We start from the raw sequence: 22,219 nt of genomic DNA on the forward strand, positions 1-22,219 counted from the left end.
AAAAAGGTTGGTCCCGCCCGAGTGATTACCGACGCGATCTATCTGGATCAAGATCATAAGCGACAAAACCTTTCGATCTCAGCCCAAATTCTTTTGTTGCGCATTTACGTAATATTGTGCCGGACTTATTGTTCAATGTTTCTCTGAGAGAGAAAGAGAAATTGCATGACTCCATTATTTTCGTGCGACTTGTTGAAATTTATTATTTTAACTGTATTTTAACTGTATTTGAAGTGCGTTGTATTAATTCTGGCAATAATCGATTTAAAATTTCGTACGCTGTTTATTATCTTAACGGTATATATTTTTACGTAGATTTTTTTTCCCGAGAATAAGCTTTATTTATGTTTTTTTTTTTATGAACATGATCGACATATAATCGTACACGATCAAAATGTAATTTTGTCAATTTATGTTTTTCTCTCGCAATTATTAAAGTGCGGTAAGAAAAATACACAAAACGGCTCTTGTTATTCGATCTCTGCTCTCCGTTTATCGCACGGGCTGGATCTATGTGTTAACGTTGTGCGATCCAGGCGTGCTGAATCGCCCGATCGCCGTCACGCTCGCGTTGACGTTTCACAATTTGCGAAGCGCGCGGAGTCGCGCTCTAAATTCAAATTTTTCGTATCGTGCGCTAATAAGCAGTAGCCCATTTCTCCGCTGTTATTTCCCTTTTTTTTCTACCAATGACATTGCCTGCTGGACACGTAATTGAAGGTTGCCCGCTTCCGCGGACGATTTCGTTATAACCGTCGAGATATCACCACTTTCTTTCGACTCCGAGCCAACTCGTTTTCTTACGCAGTCGTTTATTACTTGACGACGGTTGTGGCAACAAAATTTCATAAGGAAATCTGGTGCTACGCTGAATTAAATTCGAGTCTACTAAAGTCTACTTGAGCGTTTTTCAAAAGGACAATAGCGAGAACGACGACGACGACAGCACCGACAATAACAACAAAGAAAAAAATGCGTCGCGAAAGAGTTCTTCGTAAAAAACGTATTTCAATCAGTTCAATACTTTTTGACCAAATTCGAGGTAAGTGAAACCACGGTTAGAGTAATTCATAGAGAGAAACTCTCTTTAGAGGAAAATGATTACCCTCGAATATTTTAGCTATTATAATAAAAATTCTGCAACTCAATGAAGACACGTAGTAAAAAAAGGTTATATATATAATTTATACATGGTAAAAGAGTATCGTTTAACATAGTTTATATTTCTCTTGCAGAAAATGCGTTGTATCAATCTTACATTTAATTTTACATTCTATACATTATCTCTCATTCTGCATTCACTTTAAAACGACAAAAAAATACTATAAAAAAAACGAAGGTATCGGTGAGATCAATCCACTTATTCGCCGTCATGTAATATGTGTCAGCTCATATTGCAGGTAAAGAATTATATAATCGTATGTCCTTCGTAAGCACCAATTCAGATGACAAAATAAGGCGTAACCGTTGACAATGTGGTCGTTAAGAGTCTTATAACGACAAGAATAACAGGTGTACTTATAGATCTCAACGATTTTCTCGCAGTCTGTATAATTAAAAACGCTACTTGTCTGTTTGTAAAGCAAATCGATCGTATTTGACGAAATTTGTTTGCAAAAAGTGAATTATTCTCAATTTATAAATTTATTTATGGTCCATGTGTGGACAGATTTAGCAGTAACTAAATGCAATTTTTTTTACGTTAGCTTCTATCGTGTATAAAGGAATGTAATGTTTGAGATTTCGATCAGTAATTCAATTTTTTAGCGTGTACATATTTCAAAAATGTCACCGTAGTAAACAAAATTGTTTGAAAGTGTACTTTCTGGTTGTATAAGTTTTAACTTGTCAATCATGCATACAAAGAAGGATGTTTGTATTGAAAAAATTCATTAATTTTTTTTTGCTCAATCCTTGTTTTTAACGATGACAAAATTGGATGGTAAACTGTGATTGTAGAAATATGGTGAGACACACACACGCGCGGAAGTAATAAGAACTTTTAGAGCGGAAAATATAACCTACATCTTCTGTACGAAATTCTTTCTGAACGAAATCACGGAATCGTTATATTTTAGACATTTTCCGTCTTGCTTTTTATTAAAGATCCACGTGGCACTCTCTTATTAAAAAAGGATTATAGGAGTGTAGCGAATCGAAAAATAGAGCATCTTCAAATATTGATCAAATTTTTGTTTAAGAAATAGACTAATCATGTTTTTTTTGTTAAAAAAACATTTTTGAAAATAAAATTAAAAGTGCAAAATTATATAAAAAATATTGAATAATAATAAACAATAATTAAAAAATAATAAACAATAATAGCATCCTAAATAATCGTTGAAGTCCAATCGTGTCTGTAAGAGAGGCAAGATTTTAGCTTCTGTAAATTATGTAAAATCTGAAAAATAGGTTTTTTTCAATTTTATATTTGAATTATTATTTGTTTAAATTTTATTTTTTGCGAAATTAGATATATCTAAGCACAGTGAATAGTTGGAATATATATGTGTTACAATAATACATATAAAAATTCGATATGAATTTTCCGTAACATCTATTAATGCTCGTGTAATGGTCTTACTTCTCATTATAGCCTTTGCTTCAAACAAGCGAAAAATAAGTTTCTTATAGATATATCTAAACATAGAAATTACATTTTCTTGAAAAATTTTATTCTTTCTTAAGAGATAACTTAAAAAAATTAAATATAGGAAAAAGCATCCGTATATGAATCAATATGGAATAGTATATTGTCTTGTTTGAAGTCTTGGGACGTAAATTTTGCAAATTTTAATAATTTACTTACAATTATTAATCTATACCAGTTCCATTTTTACGACTTTAAACTAGTGGAAAATAAAAAAACGTTTCTTGAAATATGGTCTTACAACCCCTTAATAATTTAACCACGCACGTTGTGTCAATATTTAATGTACTTAATCTTTGCTTTATTCTGATAAAAAAAAAAATTTGGCAAATATTTCTCCATAATTTCAGTAAAATATTATATTAAGTAAATGTACTTAAGCTGGAAATTAATTGAACCAAAAAACGTCACTCTCTTAAATATCTATTTTTTTTTCTCTCATTTATTTAATGAAAAACTAGAAAAAATGAGCTTATTTTTTTTATTACGCAACACCATGTGACAATAAATGTCGTCTGTACTTTTCGTCTTTTCAAAGAAAAAATCTTTTTCAATTCAACGAATCTACTTTGTCATCGAAGGAGCCCCCCCCCCACACACACACACACACACACACACACCTAATATTGCACTTCGCAACCTGGAAGAGACCCGCGACCTGTCCCCGTTACGATTCTAATAACCGTGAAGTCGTGAGAGGTTCACTCGTGACTTTAATGCCAAAGAGCATCGGCAAATACGCTCGACGGTACACCGTGAACAAATAAATCGTACACATTGTAAACTATAATGGAAAGACAGATAAAGAAAAAAAATCTTCGTGTATATGTACTTAATAGAAGTGATATACAAGAAACTTTGCAAAACTAAATTAAAAATACATAACTATATTTACAAAAATGTAGAAACTTTGAGGTGCATATCTCGAAAATATAAAATTGAAACGACCCGGAGAGATAAGATTTGTTATTTTAAATCAAATCCTGCAATTTGTTCGATTAGTCCTAATCTGTTAAACATCGAATTTTCACTATATAACAGCTCCGAGGCGAAACGAGAAAAGGCGAAAGTGCGGAGAGGCAATCGAACTAAAATTAAATCACAAACCACGTTTAAATTAGTCGTTTAATCGGGCCTTATCAGTGAAACCAGGAAGGGTCAATACACCCTTATCCATTTTAAACCATAATGGATCACGTCCCCATCTCGTTTTAATTATTATTCAAACAGCGTAGTGTGTTGTGTTAATCTGCCGTTTTACGGAGACAATTTGCGCTGAGGAGGGACACCCATTTGACTGCGCGGCATTTGTTTGTACAAAGAACCCCGGCCACACACACACGCACCCACACAGTTTCTGCCTTCCGTCCTTTTCTCCTGCTCTCCTCCTGTCACGCCTGTATCAATCCGCGACGTTCTACACGGCGTGGCCCCGCGACGTGCATGGTGACGCAACGTATTGTTTACGAGCCGCATTTCAATACAATCGTGTGGGAAATGTACGCGGCGCACGAAACGTGGGGAAGAAATGTCTCGGCGTATCCTTGGCACACCCCGAACTACGTTCGTACTACTGGCTCTTTTGAGGCCGCTTTCGGCCGCAGCTCCAACCTTAATTCGGCGAGTCGTTTTTGTTTCAAAGCCCAAGGATTAAGCAGTTTCCTCTCCCTGTCGTACGTGACTATCCATCATCCACTCGCCGCCGACGCTATATACGATTTTATTAATATCCTTGCATTCCTTGCAGTTAAACGAGTTTCCATGTAACAATTTTCTCGGGATCCCCTTGAAAGACACATAACTTATTTAGACGAATTGTAACAAAACTGTGCTCCTTTACAGAATATTTCTCAGTTATTTCATCATAAACCTACAATTGCTTGTAAAAGGCTTTTCTAGAAAATTCAGATTTTTAATAAATTCACTTATATAAAGGAAGATTCAATAAAAATTCGCAAAACTTTTGTATCAATTTTGTGTCTCGATAATACAAAGTCTTCGATAGTAGACTTTGAGAGAAAAATCCAGGTTTAAATGACCGGACAATCATTCGAAAATTAACAAACGGATGATCCGGAATTATAAAAAGCCGATCAAAATAATGTCCGATGATATCCAATTATCAATGAAATCCGGATATTATTGATCGGACATTATTCTGGCCTTGATCGGCTTTTTATAATTCCGATTAAAAAGTATCAGATTACGCGTTTGTTAATTTTCGAACGAGTTATTCGATCATTTATTTCTCTCAGTGCACAGTGTAGGCGTGACATTTCGAACGCAAAAACTTTCCTCGCGTTACCGGAGCTGGCGAAGCGTTTTCTCTTTCCTTGAAATCGATGAGTTTTAGCTCGCGGTTTGCAAAGCGATGATACAGCGCGTGGTAAACGTGGCGATGCGCAACGCAATAATTTGCGTATTATCCGATAACGTATGACATTGGAGCATCGGTATATTTTCCGCGCTGTTAAACACGAGGCGATACAATGGAAACTGCTAATGGTATAAAATGATAAGTCTAATGTAAGATGGCGATCGGCTAATTATCCCAGTACGCGGCATCCGTACGCGGCTTTAGCCGCGCTCCGGAATTTACAGACAATAGCGATAGCCTGAATGGCGTCTCTCGGCTTGAATGGAACACCACACATCGCGAGAGGTGCGGACCGAAACAATTTTGTATTTCCTCGCGGTAAGTGAGATAAATTAGCTCAGTTTATTAAACGGGGGGATATGCACGTCGGAATATACATTCCTGTATCCGATTAACTACAACGTTATATAATTATCCAATAGCCGAATGAAGAACAACCTATACGGTGTCGTGTGGAACCCACGCACCCCGATGTGGCTAGAGTTTATTTAAATAACAAAGTGATTCAGCAGCGGTTTCTACCGGTGCTACGACAATCATTTCTGTCATTTACGATTCAATGGCATGCCGCCAGTGGAATACTTATTACCGTTACGCAGCGCGTTTGTTGCGAAGGAAAGGCGAAGTGTCATGTATTACGGCACGAGAGCCGTATGTGCTTCTGGAGGGTAAAAGTGTTCCGACATGTTTTCCAGAATGATCGTTAGAAAATGCGCCGTCTATACGATGGATGCGCTTGTTATTCTGGAGCAGTAGTACGGCTTGTAAGAGAATATAGTCGACGTTCCTGCATTCGGATTTCGCGCACACACGGCCATTCAATGGCGAACGAGAGTGAAACCTCTCCAGTTGAATAACCGTGTCGTAACGTCAGGAAGTCAGGAATTTTTCTGCCTAGAGAGTCATTCTTCCTAATACGCGTATCTTTATTATTCCGCGCGGATCTCAAATTGGAGAGGCGTACTATACGCCAGCGAAATCGATTGGCTGCCGACGAATCGATAAGACATCCGCTTTTAAAGAGGATCCTTCGACGTCAATTAGATATGTCCAATTAGATAACACGATATCGCCCGCAATAATAACGCAATAATAACGCGAAGCGAGTGATGCCTTGGCACTAGAATTTATGAAACCGAGAGGCAGTCGACGGGAAGGAATGACGATGTTAATTTGGAAAGAGAGGTGTTATTATATAATTCCCTAATCACGTGCAGGTAACGTCTCATCGTTTGTTAAGTGCGAGACGTATCAGGAACGCATTAGTAATTGGTAATTCCGTCGCGAATGCATGCGGCCGTGCTGGCTTTTAATCGGCGCGGCCAATTTTATCCCACGCCGGAACAGCTCCGCACGCCCTGATATTACCGCTTGTGCAAGGGTCGATTAGAAGGGGCAGAGTCATCGTATAGTCGTGAGTAAGACAGAGGCCCGAAGAAGAGAGAAAGAGGAGAAGAAGGAGGAGGAGAGGGATAAAAAATGGAACGAGTCACTACGGCGATCCACACGTGTGTTTACACGTTCCTGTTCCCACGTCTTAAAACGGGGCTCCGCAATCGCACAGCATCTCAGCCTCATTATGCGGCCTTATCTTACATCGACGGAGACAGACTCCGCTTCCGCGGCTGAAAGTCCTGGCTGCATAAGCCGGAGAATCAAGGATCGACAGACATATATATATACACCGCGTGTAGCTCTTGATTACCGCGGAGCGCGGCGCAGTCAATTTCGCTCGAGCGACTGATGACTGAAATACCCGAGTAAAAGAGGATTAAGGTGAACCACCACAAAGGAGTCGGCGTTAATTAAAGGTCGCAATAACATATCATAATACACACGGTTTTGATAAAATCACAGATCTAATTTTCGAAGCTCTCGAAAATTAACCCGTTCGCGCCCAATATCTCGCACGACCTCTACTCTCAATAAATTCTCAATAGTAAGTCGGCGCTATCGAGGCAGCGATGCGTATGGGCAAACGTTAATTAGCGCCCGACCGCGATTAGATTGGCATCACGCGATCCGTCCTAACTCCCAGGTAGAACCGTTTCCAAGGTAGGCCGGATGATGGACGTCGTCGCCCAGCCATCATCGCGTTGCGAGCGAAGGCAAAAGCGAAGACGGCCCCGGCGCGGCGTGTTGACGTTAGCCGCTGCCGGGTGGGAAAGTACGGTCGAACGAGGTTGTTTCAGCCCGCCTTGAAGAGCTTTGCGCGAGCTCGTTTCGCGATCTTCCAAGAACGCCTCGCGCGCCGCCACGCCTCGCGCTATTGCGAATTGCCGGGATGACGCGAGTTTTTGCGCGAGTTTCGCGCGCAAGGACGACCCCGCTCTTCCGACTCGACTCCTTTTGCGCGACTTCGCTTCGCGGTTATCTTGAATCACTCTCGACGATAATCGCGCGCCGCGCCGTTCCAGAAATTGCGCCTTGTCCTCTCCTCGAACGACGGATACCCGGCGGTTAACTCGAGAGGGATGACGAGGCGCTTCAATGTCTCGCGCTCGCTTTCGAATCGTTCGCCAGCGGTAAAAATGAACCATAAAACGATATAATAATTGCGCGTGCGAACACGGGACCGCAACGTCTCCCAGTTCATTACAAATGCATATACACGCAACGCTATATACTAATTAATGTATCGCGGCCAAGACTCACGCCGATATTGACGCAACATTTTGGGCAATTTTCGCGGGTGCGTAAATTTTGTTCTGATAGATTCTTACGGTACGAAAATATATGCGTAAAAGTGAGAATAATTTATGGAAAGCGCTCACGGCCATCCGTATAATCAGGGCACATCGGATTTCATTATGTCTGTTAAATATACATATAATAATACGAATTATATTGCGAATTATTATATGTAAATATTTATAGTACAAATTATATTGCATAATTAATTAGTGTATAATATATTATAGAAATTTCAGATTTTTAGTAGAGATTGTGCATGGTCATAAGTTTTAGTAATTGCATATTACCGTGCCAAAAATACTTGCAGTTATACTCTGGTATACTTAACTGTCATATTTGCATGGAAACGGTCCCCAGCACGCGTGCGACAATTGGTGTTACGAAATTTTATCGCCCCAACAAAAAATGTCTTATTGCGAATATTGCGTCAATTCTAGGCGTTCTTACCGGAATTTAATGACACACGTTGGAAAATAATTCCGCTTCCGCAGCAAAACCGTCGCTGTTGTTGCACATTTGACCAGTAAGCGCGATCAGAGTTTGCTACCACAATCGATATTTTGGATTATTCGATATTATTTTAATTTTAACATATAATTTTCTAACTAATTAAACATTTTTTAAATTAAAATTAAGCTACATTTCCATCAAATTTTTTTATACTATTTATAGTAATTGAAGGTTAATTGACAAAATTTACAATAACTTTACTGCGTCAACGAGTGTCTTTTTTCAAGTGTGTTTAACGAACGGGAAATAATACATACTATAATCTATAATCATCTCCACAATTAACTTAATAACTGCTCCACGTACACTGGACATTATTATCGGTGCGATGATTTTAATTGGTTACAGAAACACTTACTGCAGATCATCGAGCGTCACCGCGCTTGATGTTAATTAATTTAGAAAGTAATATTGCCGTCCGTTTATTAACGCTCGCACAGCCGTACGGTGTTAATTATTGAGCAGGAATCACATACAGTTTTGCACTATGCAGCAGCGTTGCAGCAATGCGCGGAGATTGGAGGTGCAATTTAATGGATATATCGTCAATGCACGTATTACCGGCTATATTGAAGTATATGGCACGGTGAGATGGATTGATCATAGACACGCGTTTTGCACAACGTACTCGCAGTCCTACTATCAAAAACGCAGTTTAGCGGCGATTAAAATCATCATGCAAATAATTTATGTATCGAAATAATTTTGCCAATGTTTACAAACATATAACTGTCTATCTATCTTGATAAGAATTTCCTGATCTTATTACGCGTTTTGAAGAGGGACGATTTCGCCAAATGTTTAATGATGTCATCGCGCGTTAAATGTGACGTTGACATTCAGTCGATCCCCTTGTTGACCTACTTCACTGATCGCGTACGAATAGCATTTTTATAACGGCATATTTTTTGGACGGAAATTCAACCGGTGTAAATTGACGTGTATACGTGTCGAGTGACTTTGAATCTGTCAATAGTGATTCTACAAATATTCTTACAATTAGACACAACATAGAATTGTATAACTATCGAAGATTTTATCTCTAATTTCTTAATTTAGAATTAATGAAAAAAATCTAGAACTATAGAATATGAAATCTACTATGGTATTTTAATTATTTGTCTCTCGTACGCTCTTGAGTTAATATTATATTAATTTTATTTCATATCTGGTGCGCCCGATAAATTGCGCGGTAAAACCGAGAGAGAGAGAGAGAGTAATTTTTCGTTCTCGGAAATTAGGCGATTAATAAAACAATTCTTATACCATGTCTTTCATTTGTTTCTTCGTTATCTCCATTTTATCACGATTCACTGAACGCTTTGTATACGTCGCTATCGCGTGTCCGTTGATTTCCCGATATTTATTATAACTTTGTACTTAACTGACACTTGTGCGTGCCTCGTGCACGCACTTGTGTAGCTAAAGAATTCACGTGTGTGTATAGAGAGCCTCCGTTCGATCGCCGCGAGGCTTGTCGGTTGTCTTCTTCGCAAACGATATCGCCATCCATCGCGGAAATACAATCGCGTAATAAACAAAGTTGCAATTTGCCTATAGAGTCCAGATTGACAGCTAACCAGATACGGCATTTATACGCGGATGCAAGTTTCGCAATTTATTGAACGCAATGCACACAATCCTTTGTTTTAATCAAGTTTTATTATAAATCGGTATTTGAATACGCGAGAGTTGGGCTGGACAAGTAATTAGGAACGCGCGGTGATCATTATGAGCTATAAGACCATGGATTATGCGGGAAATTCAATATACGGGATTCGGAAGCTATCGCATTTCAATTTAGTTAATTAAAGTCAGCTTCGTATATTATCAAAGTTATTTGCATAATACGCGAGTCCGGGATACTTTTATCGATAAGCGTCGATTGTCCTGAATGTTGTTATATCTTTTGCAAAGCGCGTTATATTTCTTATTGTTAGTTTTTACGTACTTCCAATGATCGTTCGCTCGCTCTCATTTTCCGTGCCACTCGCGGGAGATGGTTTCTTCTTTGCGTCGCTGTGTTGTTTTGATCGAAGTGCGCTTGCTTGACTGCTCCAGGCAGATATGCGATTTTGTTTCTCCAGGCGGATACGGCAGAATGCAATCGTGCTTCTACAAAGTTACCCGCTTCTTTGAGAGCGGAATCGTATTTAAAGTACTTTGCGTATACGATTGGACGCTAAGCCGCGATCTGAGTTTGCATTAATCGAGTGGAAAACTAAATTAAAACTTTAAATCCGCGCACATTCTAGATTGGGGAAACTATAGAAACGGCTAACAGATTGCGGCATTTGTTCAGACAAATACAATTGACCAATCTCGAAGAATGACCCTATCAAGACAAAGATTTAAATTGTGACTGTCAGTGTTATAATTAATGTTACTTCCTGATGCTTGATACTTTGCTGCTCTCTCTCTCTCTCTCTCTCTCTCTCTCTCTCTCTGTTACTCTTTTTAATTATTTTGTTGCGAATACCACAATCGTGTCAAAACAGTTGCACAACATCCAATAAAAGAGTGTATAGCGATATAATATATTCATATTACTGTACACATTGCCTCGTAATTTAAAAGATTCTCTTGATCTCCTGAGAATTCTTTAACAGCATAGTCACTCGAAAAATGCTTGTACTTTATACATGTATACCTATATGGATCGCGCTGAGAACTTTTGGAGCGGACATATATCCCGCAGTACTTGATATTTTCTGCAGAGTGTAAGTCCCTCGAGGAATTTTGCGCGAAACAGGAAAATCTCTTCAAGCTTTAATGTGACAGCTGATTCGAACAAACTAGATATTTAATTGAATAATTATAAGTGATCTACTGGAGCGTTACGCGCGCGCGCGAAAACTTGATCCGCGCACGGAAAGAACGATTCTGCAGAAGTATCTAAAAATTTAGTTAGATATAAATCTGAAAATAATTTTGTTGCATTATATCAAAATAATTATATGTAGAACACTCAAACTGATTGCTAAAATGTCAAAATTTTTTACAACATTATCATCATACTTCAACGACCTACTATAGTTATTTTGATGGTGCAACAAAATTATTTTCCGATCTGTATGTAGCTAAATTTTTAGCTTCAACAAAATCGTTCTTTTCGCGCGGAAAACTTTTTTACGTTGTAGTGATATTTACGAAGAAAATGCGTGTTATTTTAAGCGGCTTTGTTTTCTTGATACTCAAAGTGGATTTAAGTAATTTTGGCTGTTTTGTTAACGAATTAACGTGTACCCGTCAATGAACAAAAGCTTCGAATGCAATATGAGCTCGCTGGTTACGCATTTATTGATAAACAGCAACTTATATATGATAGACTTATGATATCGCGGCGTAATTATCTCCTATACAATCGCTATACCAGCCACTATAACTTTCTTCCGTAAACTCCCAAGGATCTGTTTGAAAGGTTCGTTAACTTAATTACGTACATGGCGCCAGATCTATTTGAATGCGCTCTTTGAGGCATTCGATTTACGCAACACTCTAATGTGTGTTCTTAACTGCGCTTGCGCGTGCAAAACTTGCATACTTATGTGCTCAGAAACACCTTACACATTATCGTGTTGTCAGAGCAAAAGGATACTATCCAATGTCGCTAATATGTATAATATCGATTTACCCTAGATTTTCTTGACTATGCACGTCCTAAAAATCGCTGGGTATAAAGCTTTTATTTTTAGACTTACATACACAGAACGACTGGCGTACGTAACGACGTATACATTTATAAAATCGTATACTTAAAAGTAATATATTATATTTTAAATATTTTTTATTAAAACAATTATTTACGTAAATATAGATACTGTTATCGTTATTATCTGTTGTTATTCGTTAAAATTATCAATAAATAAAATCAGATATAGCGTAAATTAAGATTGAATTTAATTCATTCGTGTATTTATTGTATTGAATATGAGTCGCTCCTCTTTCTATTTTAAAAATACTCGAACTGTAAATTACTGAAACTTTTTATTAATAATTCTCTTCTTCTTCTTTAGTCGTACACTCTTGACAGAGTGGTCGTGGTTATGAATTTTTATATTGATTCCGCCGAAGTTCTTGCAATTTGCCTCCATTTGTCTCTGTTTGTGGCACTGCGGGAACATTCTGTAATGGAGCATTTTGTTGCCGATTTTATGAGATCAGTCCATCTAGTCGGGGATCGGCCGCGTGGGCGTTTGCCTTATTAATAATATGCATTAACAATATCCATTTTATCAGAATTAATTTAAATCTTTATAAACAAATGTATAATAGGCTCTGAGTAAGAACAAGTTAAGAGATAATGGGCTATGAGAGTCGACGCAAGATCAAATATGCGGAGAATTATATTTATCTTGGCTTCTTCTCCAGCCATCCGAGTAGCCAAAAGAGGGGGTTGCTATGGGATTAATTGACAGGGCTTTCAGACTATCCCATCTTAGCTTCCACAAAAAAATCTGTCTCTGGCCATTACTCTCTTACTTGAGAATGGTTATCCAATGGACTTCGTTTTCGCGATAATTGTGGAAAAGCTTAAATCTCTTTTTAAAAAATCTCTCTTGGGGCCTCTGGACGACGAAGAGCCCAAGCGGCAGGTCTTATCTGTCTGTTCCGTACGTAAAAAATATCTCGGAAAAATTCACTTATCTTGCTAGTATTATGGACAAAAAATTGAGTTTTTACGACTTTAACCGACTTAATGGCCTTATTAAAGTACACAAGGACACTGTCGATAATGCTTCTCAAAGCAACGTTGTGTATCGCATTAATTGGGCTGACTGCGATGCTTCTTATATGCGGGACAGACGCGGGTAGACATTTGGGAACTCGTATCAGGGAACATAAGCGAGTAAATCCGGGGGGACATTCTGTAGTGCAGATGCATTGTATGGATCACAATCACAAGTTTGATTTCGGGAATGCCGCAATCCTCGACAAAGAACCGTTTTATACCAGACGCTTGGTTGCTGAAATGTTGCACATCGGTCTGCAGCAAAACGGTGTCAACTTACAAATAGACACTGATTTTTTAGGCGGAATCATATCTCCCGCTAATAAGTAAAATAAAGCGTTTAATGTTCTTCAATGTTCTAATGTTTAAATAAATCCGACGAATTCTCTTTTGTTGCGACCGTATGTTCGGCGATGTATATTTGTTTTTAATTATTATACGTTATTCGCGTGCTCTTGAGACCACGGCGGGCGCTCTGAAACTCTAAACTCGCACATTCGTGGTTCAGATGCCGACGAACACATCGTTCTCCACACAGGGAATATCTCTGCAGAGACGTCTGAATGCGGTTCACGTAGCACGCAGTAAGTTATGCATAATTTCCATCTCTTACAATGGTCCTAATGGTTATTGCATTCGGTAGTTCTGTCGGGCCACATTTTGCTGCTTTCGTCTCTCCCTCTTTGATTCCCGCTGTCAATTGCTGCGCGGGTGCTGACCGGACATACGCGCCGTAACATATACTTGCAGAGAGATATATAAACGCACCTGACGTCCTCAAAATGCGAATTACAATATCTGCGCTTGCGTTTCGCGTTAACCCATTGCGATACCATTGTATGCGTGCATATAATAACTTTGTACATAGCCTATTGTGATACCATTGTATGCGTGCATATCAACTTTTTATACATCAGTCACTGAAGAGGGCCCGATTTAGGGCCGAAACGTTTGAATTTTATTGTTTTAATGTATTGACTAATACTACGTTTACGCGAGCGTTACTTCTGTAGTAACTTACGATAATTTATTCGTTTACGCGGAGTACATTATCGTAAGTTACTACGAAATCCTTTACGCGCGAAGGAATTATCGTAAGTTACTACAAAATAAGTAACGCTCGCGTAAACGTAGTATAAAGGCCGGTTTACACACGCAATGATTAGTGGCGCCAACTGACTGGCATTCATTGGCGCCAGAACCAACTGGCAAATTTACAAGTGTTTACACAGTGATTGGCGTATAATATGGAAAATATTTAACATTTATTAAACACACAGTAAATGACAACAACCATATATAACCTCAAATTTGAGGTTATATGCTTTGGCCAATAACCGCCAGAGTAAACGCCACATTACTAGCGCCAGTTTGCATCAAGTGTTTACACTTGCATTTTTACTGGCATTAGTCGACTGGCGCGGCCTGGCGCCACCAATCATTGCGTGTGAAAACCGGCCTTATAAGATAATAGTTATTTGTGCAACAAGTGCTGTAAAATGAAAATTCACGGGTGCGGAGTTGACGCACGTGCGTAGTAATAGCATTTCGTAGTAACTTACGATAATTTACTCCGCGTAAACGAATAAATTATCGTAAGTTACTACAGAAGTAACGCACGTGCGTCAACTCCGCAAACGTGAATTTTCATCATTACGCACGGCTTGCACACCCTATTTTATGTTGCAAGTGCGTGGAAAGTGGTCTATCACGCACGCGTAGCGTGCGCAATGGGCCACTTTCCATGCACGTGTTACATAAAAATAATTTTCCGCATATTTGATCTTTTGTGTCGGCTCTCATAGCCCATTATCACTTAACTTGTTAAATATTTATAATTTTTTAAAGTTATCTTTTAATCAATTTATCTTTTAAAACCGAGTTTAAGTTTATAATATAAAGACTAATATCATAAAATTTATATTTATTAATGTAATTATTTCTCCGTCGAAAACGCTTTAGATTGATGCGAGGCAGATGTAGCTTAATTTCTATATGTAAGCTAATGTTACGTCTAATTCCAAGTCTAATTCATTACAGCTGACGTAACCCTCTTTCTTTCGACATCAATTTTATTATGTATCGTTACTTTTATTTCACGAGGTTCCAAAGCGCGCGAGCACGCTTCCCCCCAAAATTGAATAAAAATCTGAAAGTTATTAAAATAAGTATATGGCGAAATTGCGAGGAAATACTGCCACACATTAAATTTACATGAATTTGTTAAACAATATGTACCACGTATACATATATAAAGTTTCATATATTATATATGATAGCTTTCATATAAGGTCATTAAAAAAAATTTATATCTTCTGAGGTTCTACTTATTATTACATAAATGCTAATTTAATTGTTGATTAATCACGCACTAATTACATATATTTTATCTTTGCCTTTTAAAAAATTTGTCATTTGTTTTTCGAGAGAAAATCGTATATTGCGACCATAATATGCTCTAGATACCGAAAATGCCGCGATCGATGTAGGGATTGCCAGGGCGGGAATTGTCTCAACCGGATACGGATACGATCGACGTATGCTAATAGGAAAAGTCGTTCGATTAAGATCAATAGAATCTTCCGGGTCGGCGTATTCCCACGCCCGCGCCGCGTTCTTGTTCTCGCAAGCCTTGGCACAAGGTTGCCCGCCCACGTGAGGATTCGGCTCGATTAATATTGAATCCCGAAGCGTAATCGATATTCGCTGCTGAATTCGAGAGGATAATATAACCAGCAATCTGTGCAAAAGCAGATGAAGATACCCGACTTCGACATTACGGTATAATTGATCAGCTAGCTATCTTGGATCCCTAAACCGGGGTTTGCCACGTGTCGTCGTGCCGCGGCGCCGCGCCGCGTTCAATATACCATTTGCGCATTATTAAAATTAATAATGCGCGCCGTTACATTGAAGAATTTACATCGCCTAATGATGCAATATCGACGGTTTGCCCCCGCCGCGGCCGTTGCGCGTTGGGAGGGTAGTCGCCGTTTTACCTCGCCGGTCCCGGACACGTGTATCATCGTGTCACATTAATCTGCTGCTCGTGACACCGTATCGCGGCGAGATAAAAATGAAGAGGCGATACCCGAAGGCGGGAAAGCTACGCGCAGCGTCTGGCCGCGTCGTAGAGTGTGCAATGTGTATATGCGCTCGGTCAGCGCTCGTGTGTCTAATCCACTCGGACATCATTCGTTATCGTTTCCTCGCTCATACTCGCGCGACCGAAATATCTCGCGTCGCATCTCCTCGCACACGCAACGGCATGGCACCTTCCGCCACTTACTTTCCCTCCGACGCGGACGCGGCGCGGCGACGCTGCGGGCGTAGTAGTATAAAGACATCTGTCGTACCTATGTGGTATTATACACCTGGATGACTCGCCGGTGCTCGAATACAAATGGTCCTCGATTTGCGCGTTTCCGAATATCAACGTGAAGGTAGGCCGAGAAAAGTGGAAAAAACTTTCTCTCGGTATAAGGTCATTTGTAACTTTAGCACAAATTTCGCGAATATCTTCGAAACGCAACGGCAGCAGTAACTCCGCGAGATGCACCGCACCAGCTTCTCGCGGGAACTCTCTCAATAAGCCGTAGAAAAAATGAACGCGCGTCCTGTGAAAGGAGCTAATTATGTGTTAGTAGGTTTTGAAAGAGAAACGCCACGTAGAGCGTATGTAACTGCGAAAAATGTGCGTTTCATCTTTAAACAAATCGCGCGAAAGATGAAATCATTTAAGTCAAAGAGTGCGGATTAAATCCGCAAGCGTGCCGACTCGAATCTCGCTGATGCGAATATTCGCGTGGCGGGGCATTACACCGAAAAAGTGTAAAAGAGCATAGCGATCGCGATTAAAGCTCAGAACACGGGAATGAGAGGATTATTACATCATGTACGCGGCGGCAAAGCGTTACAGGAACGAATTATTAACGTCGCAGCCATCGTGTACCGGGGAAAAGCGGGCAATCAGGATGCCATGTATCAAAGCAGGTAAAGCGTATTCAGCGGTATTCATATGCCTGGTATATTCAGGGAGTCCGTGCTCAGACCGAACAGAGCACGCGTTTTAGCGTGCTTTCGCCGTTCGTAATGCAGAAGCCGGGGACGCGCGGGCGAGCGCCTCGCTGCCGCGATAATTAACATATATTCGCATGTTCCTTAAGCATGACCGAAGGGGGGGGGGCACGACCGGCGAACTGCGAAGCCGTCGTCAGTTTCGTGAAGAAGTATTAGCATCACAAAGGAGAGCGAGAAACGGTTTCTATAGCCGTAGAAGGTGCTATATACTGGCCAAACGCTATACAACGGATGCATTTCATGCGTGCCTGCCTGCCTGTCTGCCTGCGTGCGTGCTCGCTCGCTCGCGTGAATTCCTCGCCTCCGCGCGCGATATATCAGAGCATCATGGAAATGCGAGCCCGTGTTTTTCCACTTTTCGAAATATCCTCCGACTTCCGCCATATACATATGCGTATACGTGGTTTCAGTTTAGTTTCTACCATCTTCTCATACGGAGTCGATTTACGTAAGCCGATTTTAGGATCCTTCGATCAAAAAGGCGAAAATCTGTTCTTGACGGTTTCGCCGATTATTATTTTTTTTCTCGCAAGACGTGTAATTTTAAAATGCAACGATATATGATATAATTTTTACTATAGAAAATATAAAATAATTTTATTTATTATTGCAATAATTATATCGTATTATTGAAATTTCGTTAAGTATCTGACGCTGCGTTTTTCCATATTCCCCACCGCATTGTTTTTAAATAGATATTCATATTTCAACAGAGACGATGAAGTATAATAAATGTTAAATAATGTATTAAATAATAATTGTTAAAGGCTGTCTGCCCTGTTTTCGTAATATCTCTGTTGTCTTTTCTACTTGTAACGACTAAATGACGAGATTGTAATGACCAAATGAAGAGAGTACCTGCGGATAAATGTTTACCTGGTATTTTAATTAAAAGATACATTTGCGTTATATTTTCCATCGCTCTATCCTTCATACACATCTTACTCGTGAAATTTAAACCGCAACAGCTTCATCTAAAATCGAGCTCCAATTTTAGGTTTTATATGTTTTCCATATATTATATATATAAATAAGAGATCAAAGCAAAACGTGTTAAAAGGCTTAATTAGGTCACTATAAATAAACTAATTGCAGATACATCGCGTTTTATCTGCCAATGATGATTTATACAGTGCTAAAACGCTAATTTAATTGCCGTAATTTAATAACGATAATATGTTGTATTTCTCGTACTTCCGGAATAATGCAATATTCATTTTATATAGATAACATGGAAGAAGATATTCAAGTTGTACAATTGCACAGATCGGCATATTCATTTATAGTTTCTTTTGCGGATTGTGCAACGTTTCACTTTCATATTTCTACGAAAGGAATCTAATAACCATGATCGTGATCGATACTAGATTAACTCTCATATGGTGATCACATCAGGATTTTAACTTTACTCCGACAACAATCTTCATCGCTTTTAACTCTATCAGTTTACCAGTACATTATCGATTCATACGCGAAACCTTCGCATACTTCTCCGTCATCAGTTTTCTCATATGAGAAAATCTAAGATCATTGAGGAAAATTTTTATAACCAACATGAGCATGCACTATGCTTATTTATCTTCTTCACAATCAATCATCATCAAATTTTTGCCTTCATACGTTCCACGTAATCGCGAAAATGCGTGTAGGACGAAGGAGAGCCTTTTACTCCCATAGTATAAATCATACAAGTGGCTTGTAGAATCAAAATTTCTTTAAATGTGTACACAATAATGTTTGTATTTTACCGCGCGATATCTTGTTCATACGAAATTTCCTTTGTTTCGCAGAGATTATGGAAAAGTGGCAATACGGTGGAAGTGATTGGACCAGTGCGATCGGTTCATCGATATGTCAACATGCCGGAACAGTCCGCGGAATTCTACAATGAGACAACGCGTATATTTGAGGAGGTAAATCCTCCTTGTCATCTAGTAATCCTGACAATGAAAGCAAATTCTCGACAAAGGAAGGATTTATTCGGACTTCTTTCACAAGGTGCACGGCTGCGTACCTGCGATGGGTTATAGCTTCGCAGCTGGTACAACCGACGGACCTGGCTCATTCGCCTTCGAGCAAGGAACAACGACTTCGAATCCCTTTTGGAACGCCGTACGAAACTTTTTGGCCGCCCCCACGGAAAACGATATTCGTTGCCAGAGCCCGAAACCTATTTTACTGGCCACCGGACGAGTGAGTCTACCTTTCAAGCGCACTCTACTGCGCGATCTTGAATCTACATCATTGTACAATTTATTTAATTTTGTCATTAGAATGCAATTAAGATGCGCGATTAATAGTATTTCATTGTGCGATAGATAAACATTAGATTTTTCCCATAGATACTACGTACGAAGAAATAAGATTCAATGTAAATGATCACGTTTAGATAATTAATGAGTCGCGATTTCTATGGAATGAGAATGGAAATGTCAGTCCTACGCGCAGCGCGGTGTAAGATAAATGTTCCAATGCCTGGACACGTAAGATCTGTCTGGACACTTTTATCATTTTAGTTCTTAAATAAGTATAACGCGAATTAAAATCAAAGATAAAAATATTTTTGTTTGTTGGAAAAATTATATGTATATATATATATATATATATATATAGACATACATGTATACAGAAACTAATCAAAGACCTAAGCTTGGATCGCATGGCTTTTGATTCTAATTGATTGTATATCGTTACGATCCTATTTCTCTTATTATTATTCACGTCGCCTGAGAAAGACGTTTCAAACTATTATTAACCGGTTATATATTGCGATAAATATTACCACATGCCTCGGTGGTCGAATTGGTACGACGCCCTACACGGAATGAGGGAGGTTCCAGGTTCGAACCCTGGCTGAGGTGATAATTTTCGCAATAAATTTATTTACAGTTTTTAGATAATTTTTTAAATCGAGTCGATTTAATTCCGGGGAGGGAAGGGTTTTTAATTCTAACAATTACTGTGTTTTTAAGTCCGACAAATAATCGGCGCGCAGTTTGTTGAAAAAATAATATATATATATATAGACATACATGTATACAGAAACTAATCAAAGACCTAAGCTTGGATCGCATGGCTTTTGATTCTAATTGATTGTATATCGTTACGATCTTATTTCTCTTATTAAAAATATTTGTCTCATATATTATATTTTTATCTTTGATTTTAATTTGCGTTATAACTTATTTAAGGACTGAAATGATAAAAATGTCCAGACATAGGCATTGGTACACGGAGAATAATTTTCGTTAAATTTTGCTACAAACTTGGGACAACTTGGCAACCAAGGAATTTTTGAAATACACAATACATTTTACAAACAACGTAATAAAAATTACTAAGCACTAAGCAGATTGATAATTTTTGAAAAATTATTGAAATTTTCTAGATATATTTTAGTAAAATTAATCAAACGTATTTTATATTTGAATAAAATAAATATTAATATCTTTTATTATGGTAGATATTAAATCAGAATAGCTCAATTCTTCGTAGCACATGTTTTCCTACAACTACCATATGATTTTTAGGGTAAGATCTAAGAGAAAATTCTCTCTGTGTAGGTACATTTACCTTAATTGAACGCTTTAATATTGTTACGTCCGCGGTGCACTGAATCGTCGTGATACGGTGATTCACAATTTCCAGATGAAACTCCCCTATCAATGGCAGCCGAAAATTGTCTCGACGCAGGTCGCCGTAATCGGGAACGTCGTCATCGCCGGTGTGCCCGGTGAATTCACGACAATGTCCGGAAGAAGATTGCGAGAGGCTATCAAGAAAGTCATGAACGATGTATCCGTCGACGAAACGTCCGTAATAGTCGCAGGGCTCTGCAATACTTACAGCGATTACGTAACGACGCCCGAGGAGTATCAAGTAAACTGTTCATTCCTATATTGCCAAACACAAGCATTCACTCGAGGATCCGGACCACTTTGAAGACTGCCACGCGAAACGTGTCGAATTAGTTACGGCGCGATTTGCCAGCATATTATAAAATAAGCTGTTAACAAAATTTCTCATACATGTCGGTCTGATAATTTTTTTGATAATTGAGATTAAATAGCATTGAAAATTGTTCAAATAAACTCGATCTGGCGATTCTCTTCACCCTCCGGGTTCATTTCTTTCACACGCATTCCGATACATAATGCATAATGGTCGCTGAATTATTAATTTTCAGATACAGAGATACGAGGGCGCATCGACGATTTATGGCCCGCATACACTCACGATATACTTGAAGCAATACCAGGAGCTGGTACAAGCGGCTGTTCAAGTGAGAAAATAAAACATAAACGTTCGCTATGCAAAATATGCAGAAATATTATCAATTCGGAATCGAGAAGGTCTTTCTTCGCCTACCTCAAGATGCGATCAATCTTGCTCACAGTGAAAATATTTCTCCGCTTAGTAATCGGTTATAATTTTCGCAGAAGTTATACATTATTTATCTTTTACGTCATCGCAGAATTGCACTTAATGTGACGGAATTTATATCGAGGACGCATGCTATGTGTTGTTTTATCCATTATTGCAGAATAAACCCGTTCCACCAGGACCACTTGCTCCGGAGTTGCTTCACAGTAACTTGATCAGTCTTGTACCTCCCGTGCTGTATGATACGCCGCGATGGGGTCGTAACTTCGGGGATGTTATCCAACAGCCGCCAAAAGTCGCGTCGCCTGGTGACACGGTTACGGCGATCTTTGTAAGTATCTCCCTTGTGCGGTATCTAAAAATGTTTTAAAGAATTTTTTCCCGCGTAAAATCGTTATATCTGCAATGTTTTCGAATAATAGAGCAATCGACGCGGTTGCAAACTGTATCAGCGTCACACAGGGATATTACGCGAAATGCGACGTAATTGAATTCGGGTAGGTCGGGGGAGAGGGGTCACAGGCAGTTTGCGCAAAACACATGTAATTCCATTTTACATACGTATAGCGGTGCCTGCTCGCTTCGCGAACCATTGAACGGTGGATACGCTACGAAATGGTCCGATTACTATGCGACGCGTGCACATCGATTATCTGTAAACACCGCAATAATGAACCTTTAATGCGGCATAACACATTGCGAGTCGGACGGACTAACGCCATTAGCCAAGGCCGCCTGCTGCGACGACAGGAAACTTTGTGTATTCGCAGCAATATAAACTAAACCGTGGAAC

General features: G+C 39.1%; 1 protein-coding gene across 3 annotated transcripts in view; it reads left to right on the plus strand.

Annotated features, from left to right (window-relative positions):
- Positions 1-22,219, plus strand: part of Cdase (neutral ceramidase) — a 44,285-nt gene that overhangs the window by 18,810 nt on the left and 3,256 nt on the right. For all 3 annotated transcript variants that reach the window (XM_077412638.1, XM_077412637.1, XM_077412639.1), the window contains exons 9-13: positions 18,834-18,956; positions 19,042-19,236; positions 20,692-20,922; positions 21,230-21,325; positions 21,587-21,757. In XM_077412638.1, the coding sequence (XP_077268764.1) occupies positions 18,834-18,956; positions 19,042-19,236; positions 20,692-20,922; positions 21,230-21,325; positions 21,587-21,757 (816 nt within the window). The remainder of the gene's footprint in view (positions 1-18,833; positions 18,957-19,041; positions 19,237-20,691; positions 20,923-21,229; positions 21,326-21,586; positions 21,758-22,219) is intronic.

Source organism: Temnothorax americanus, unplaced genomic scaffold, assembly GCF_048541705.1.
Source record: "Temnothorax americanus isolate GAGA-0224 unplaced genomic scaffold, ASM4854170v1 Scaffold31, whole genome shotgun sequence".
Taxonomy (NCBI): domain Eukaryota; kingdom Metazoa; phylum Arthropoda; class Insecta; order Hymenoptera; family Formicidae; genus Temnothorax; species Temnothorax americanus.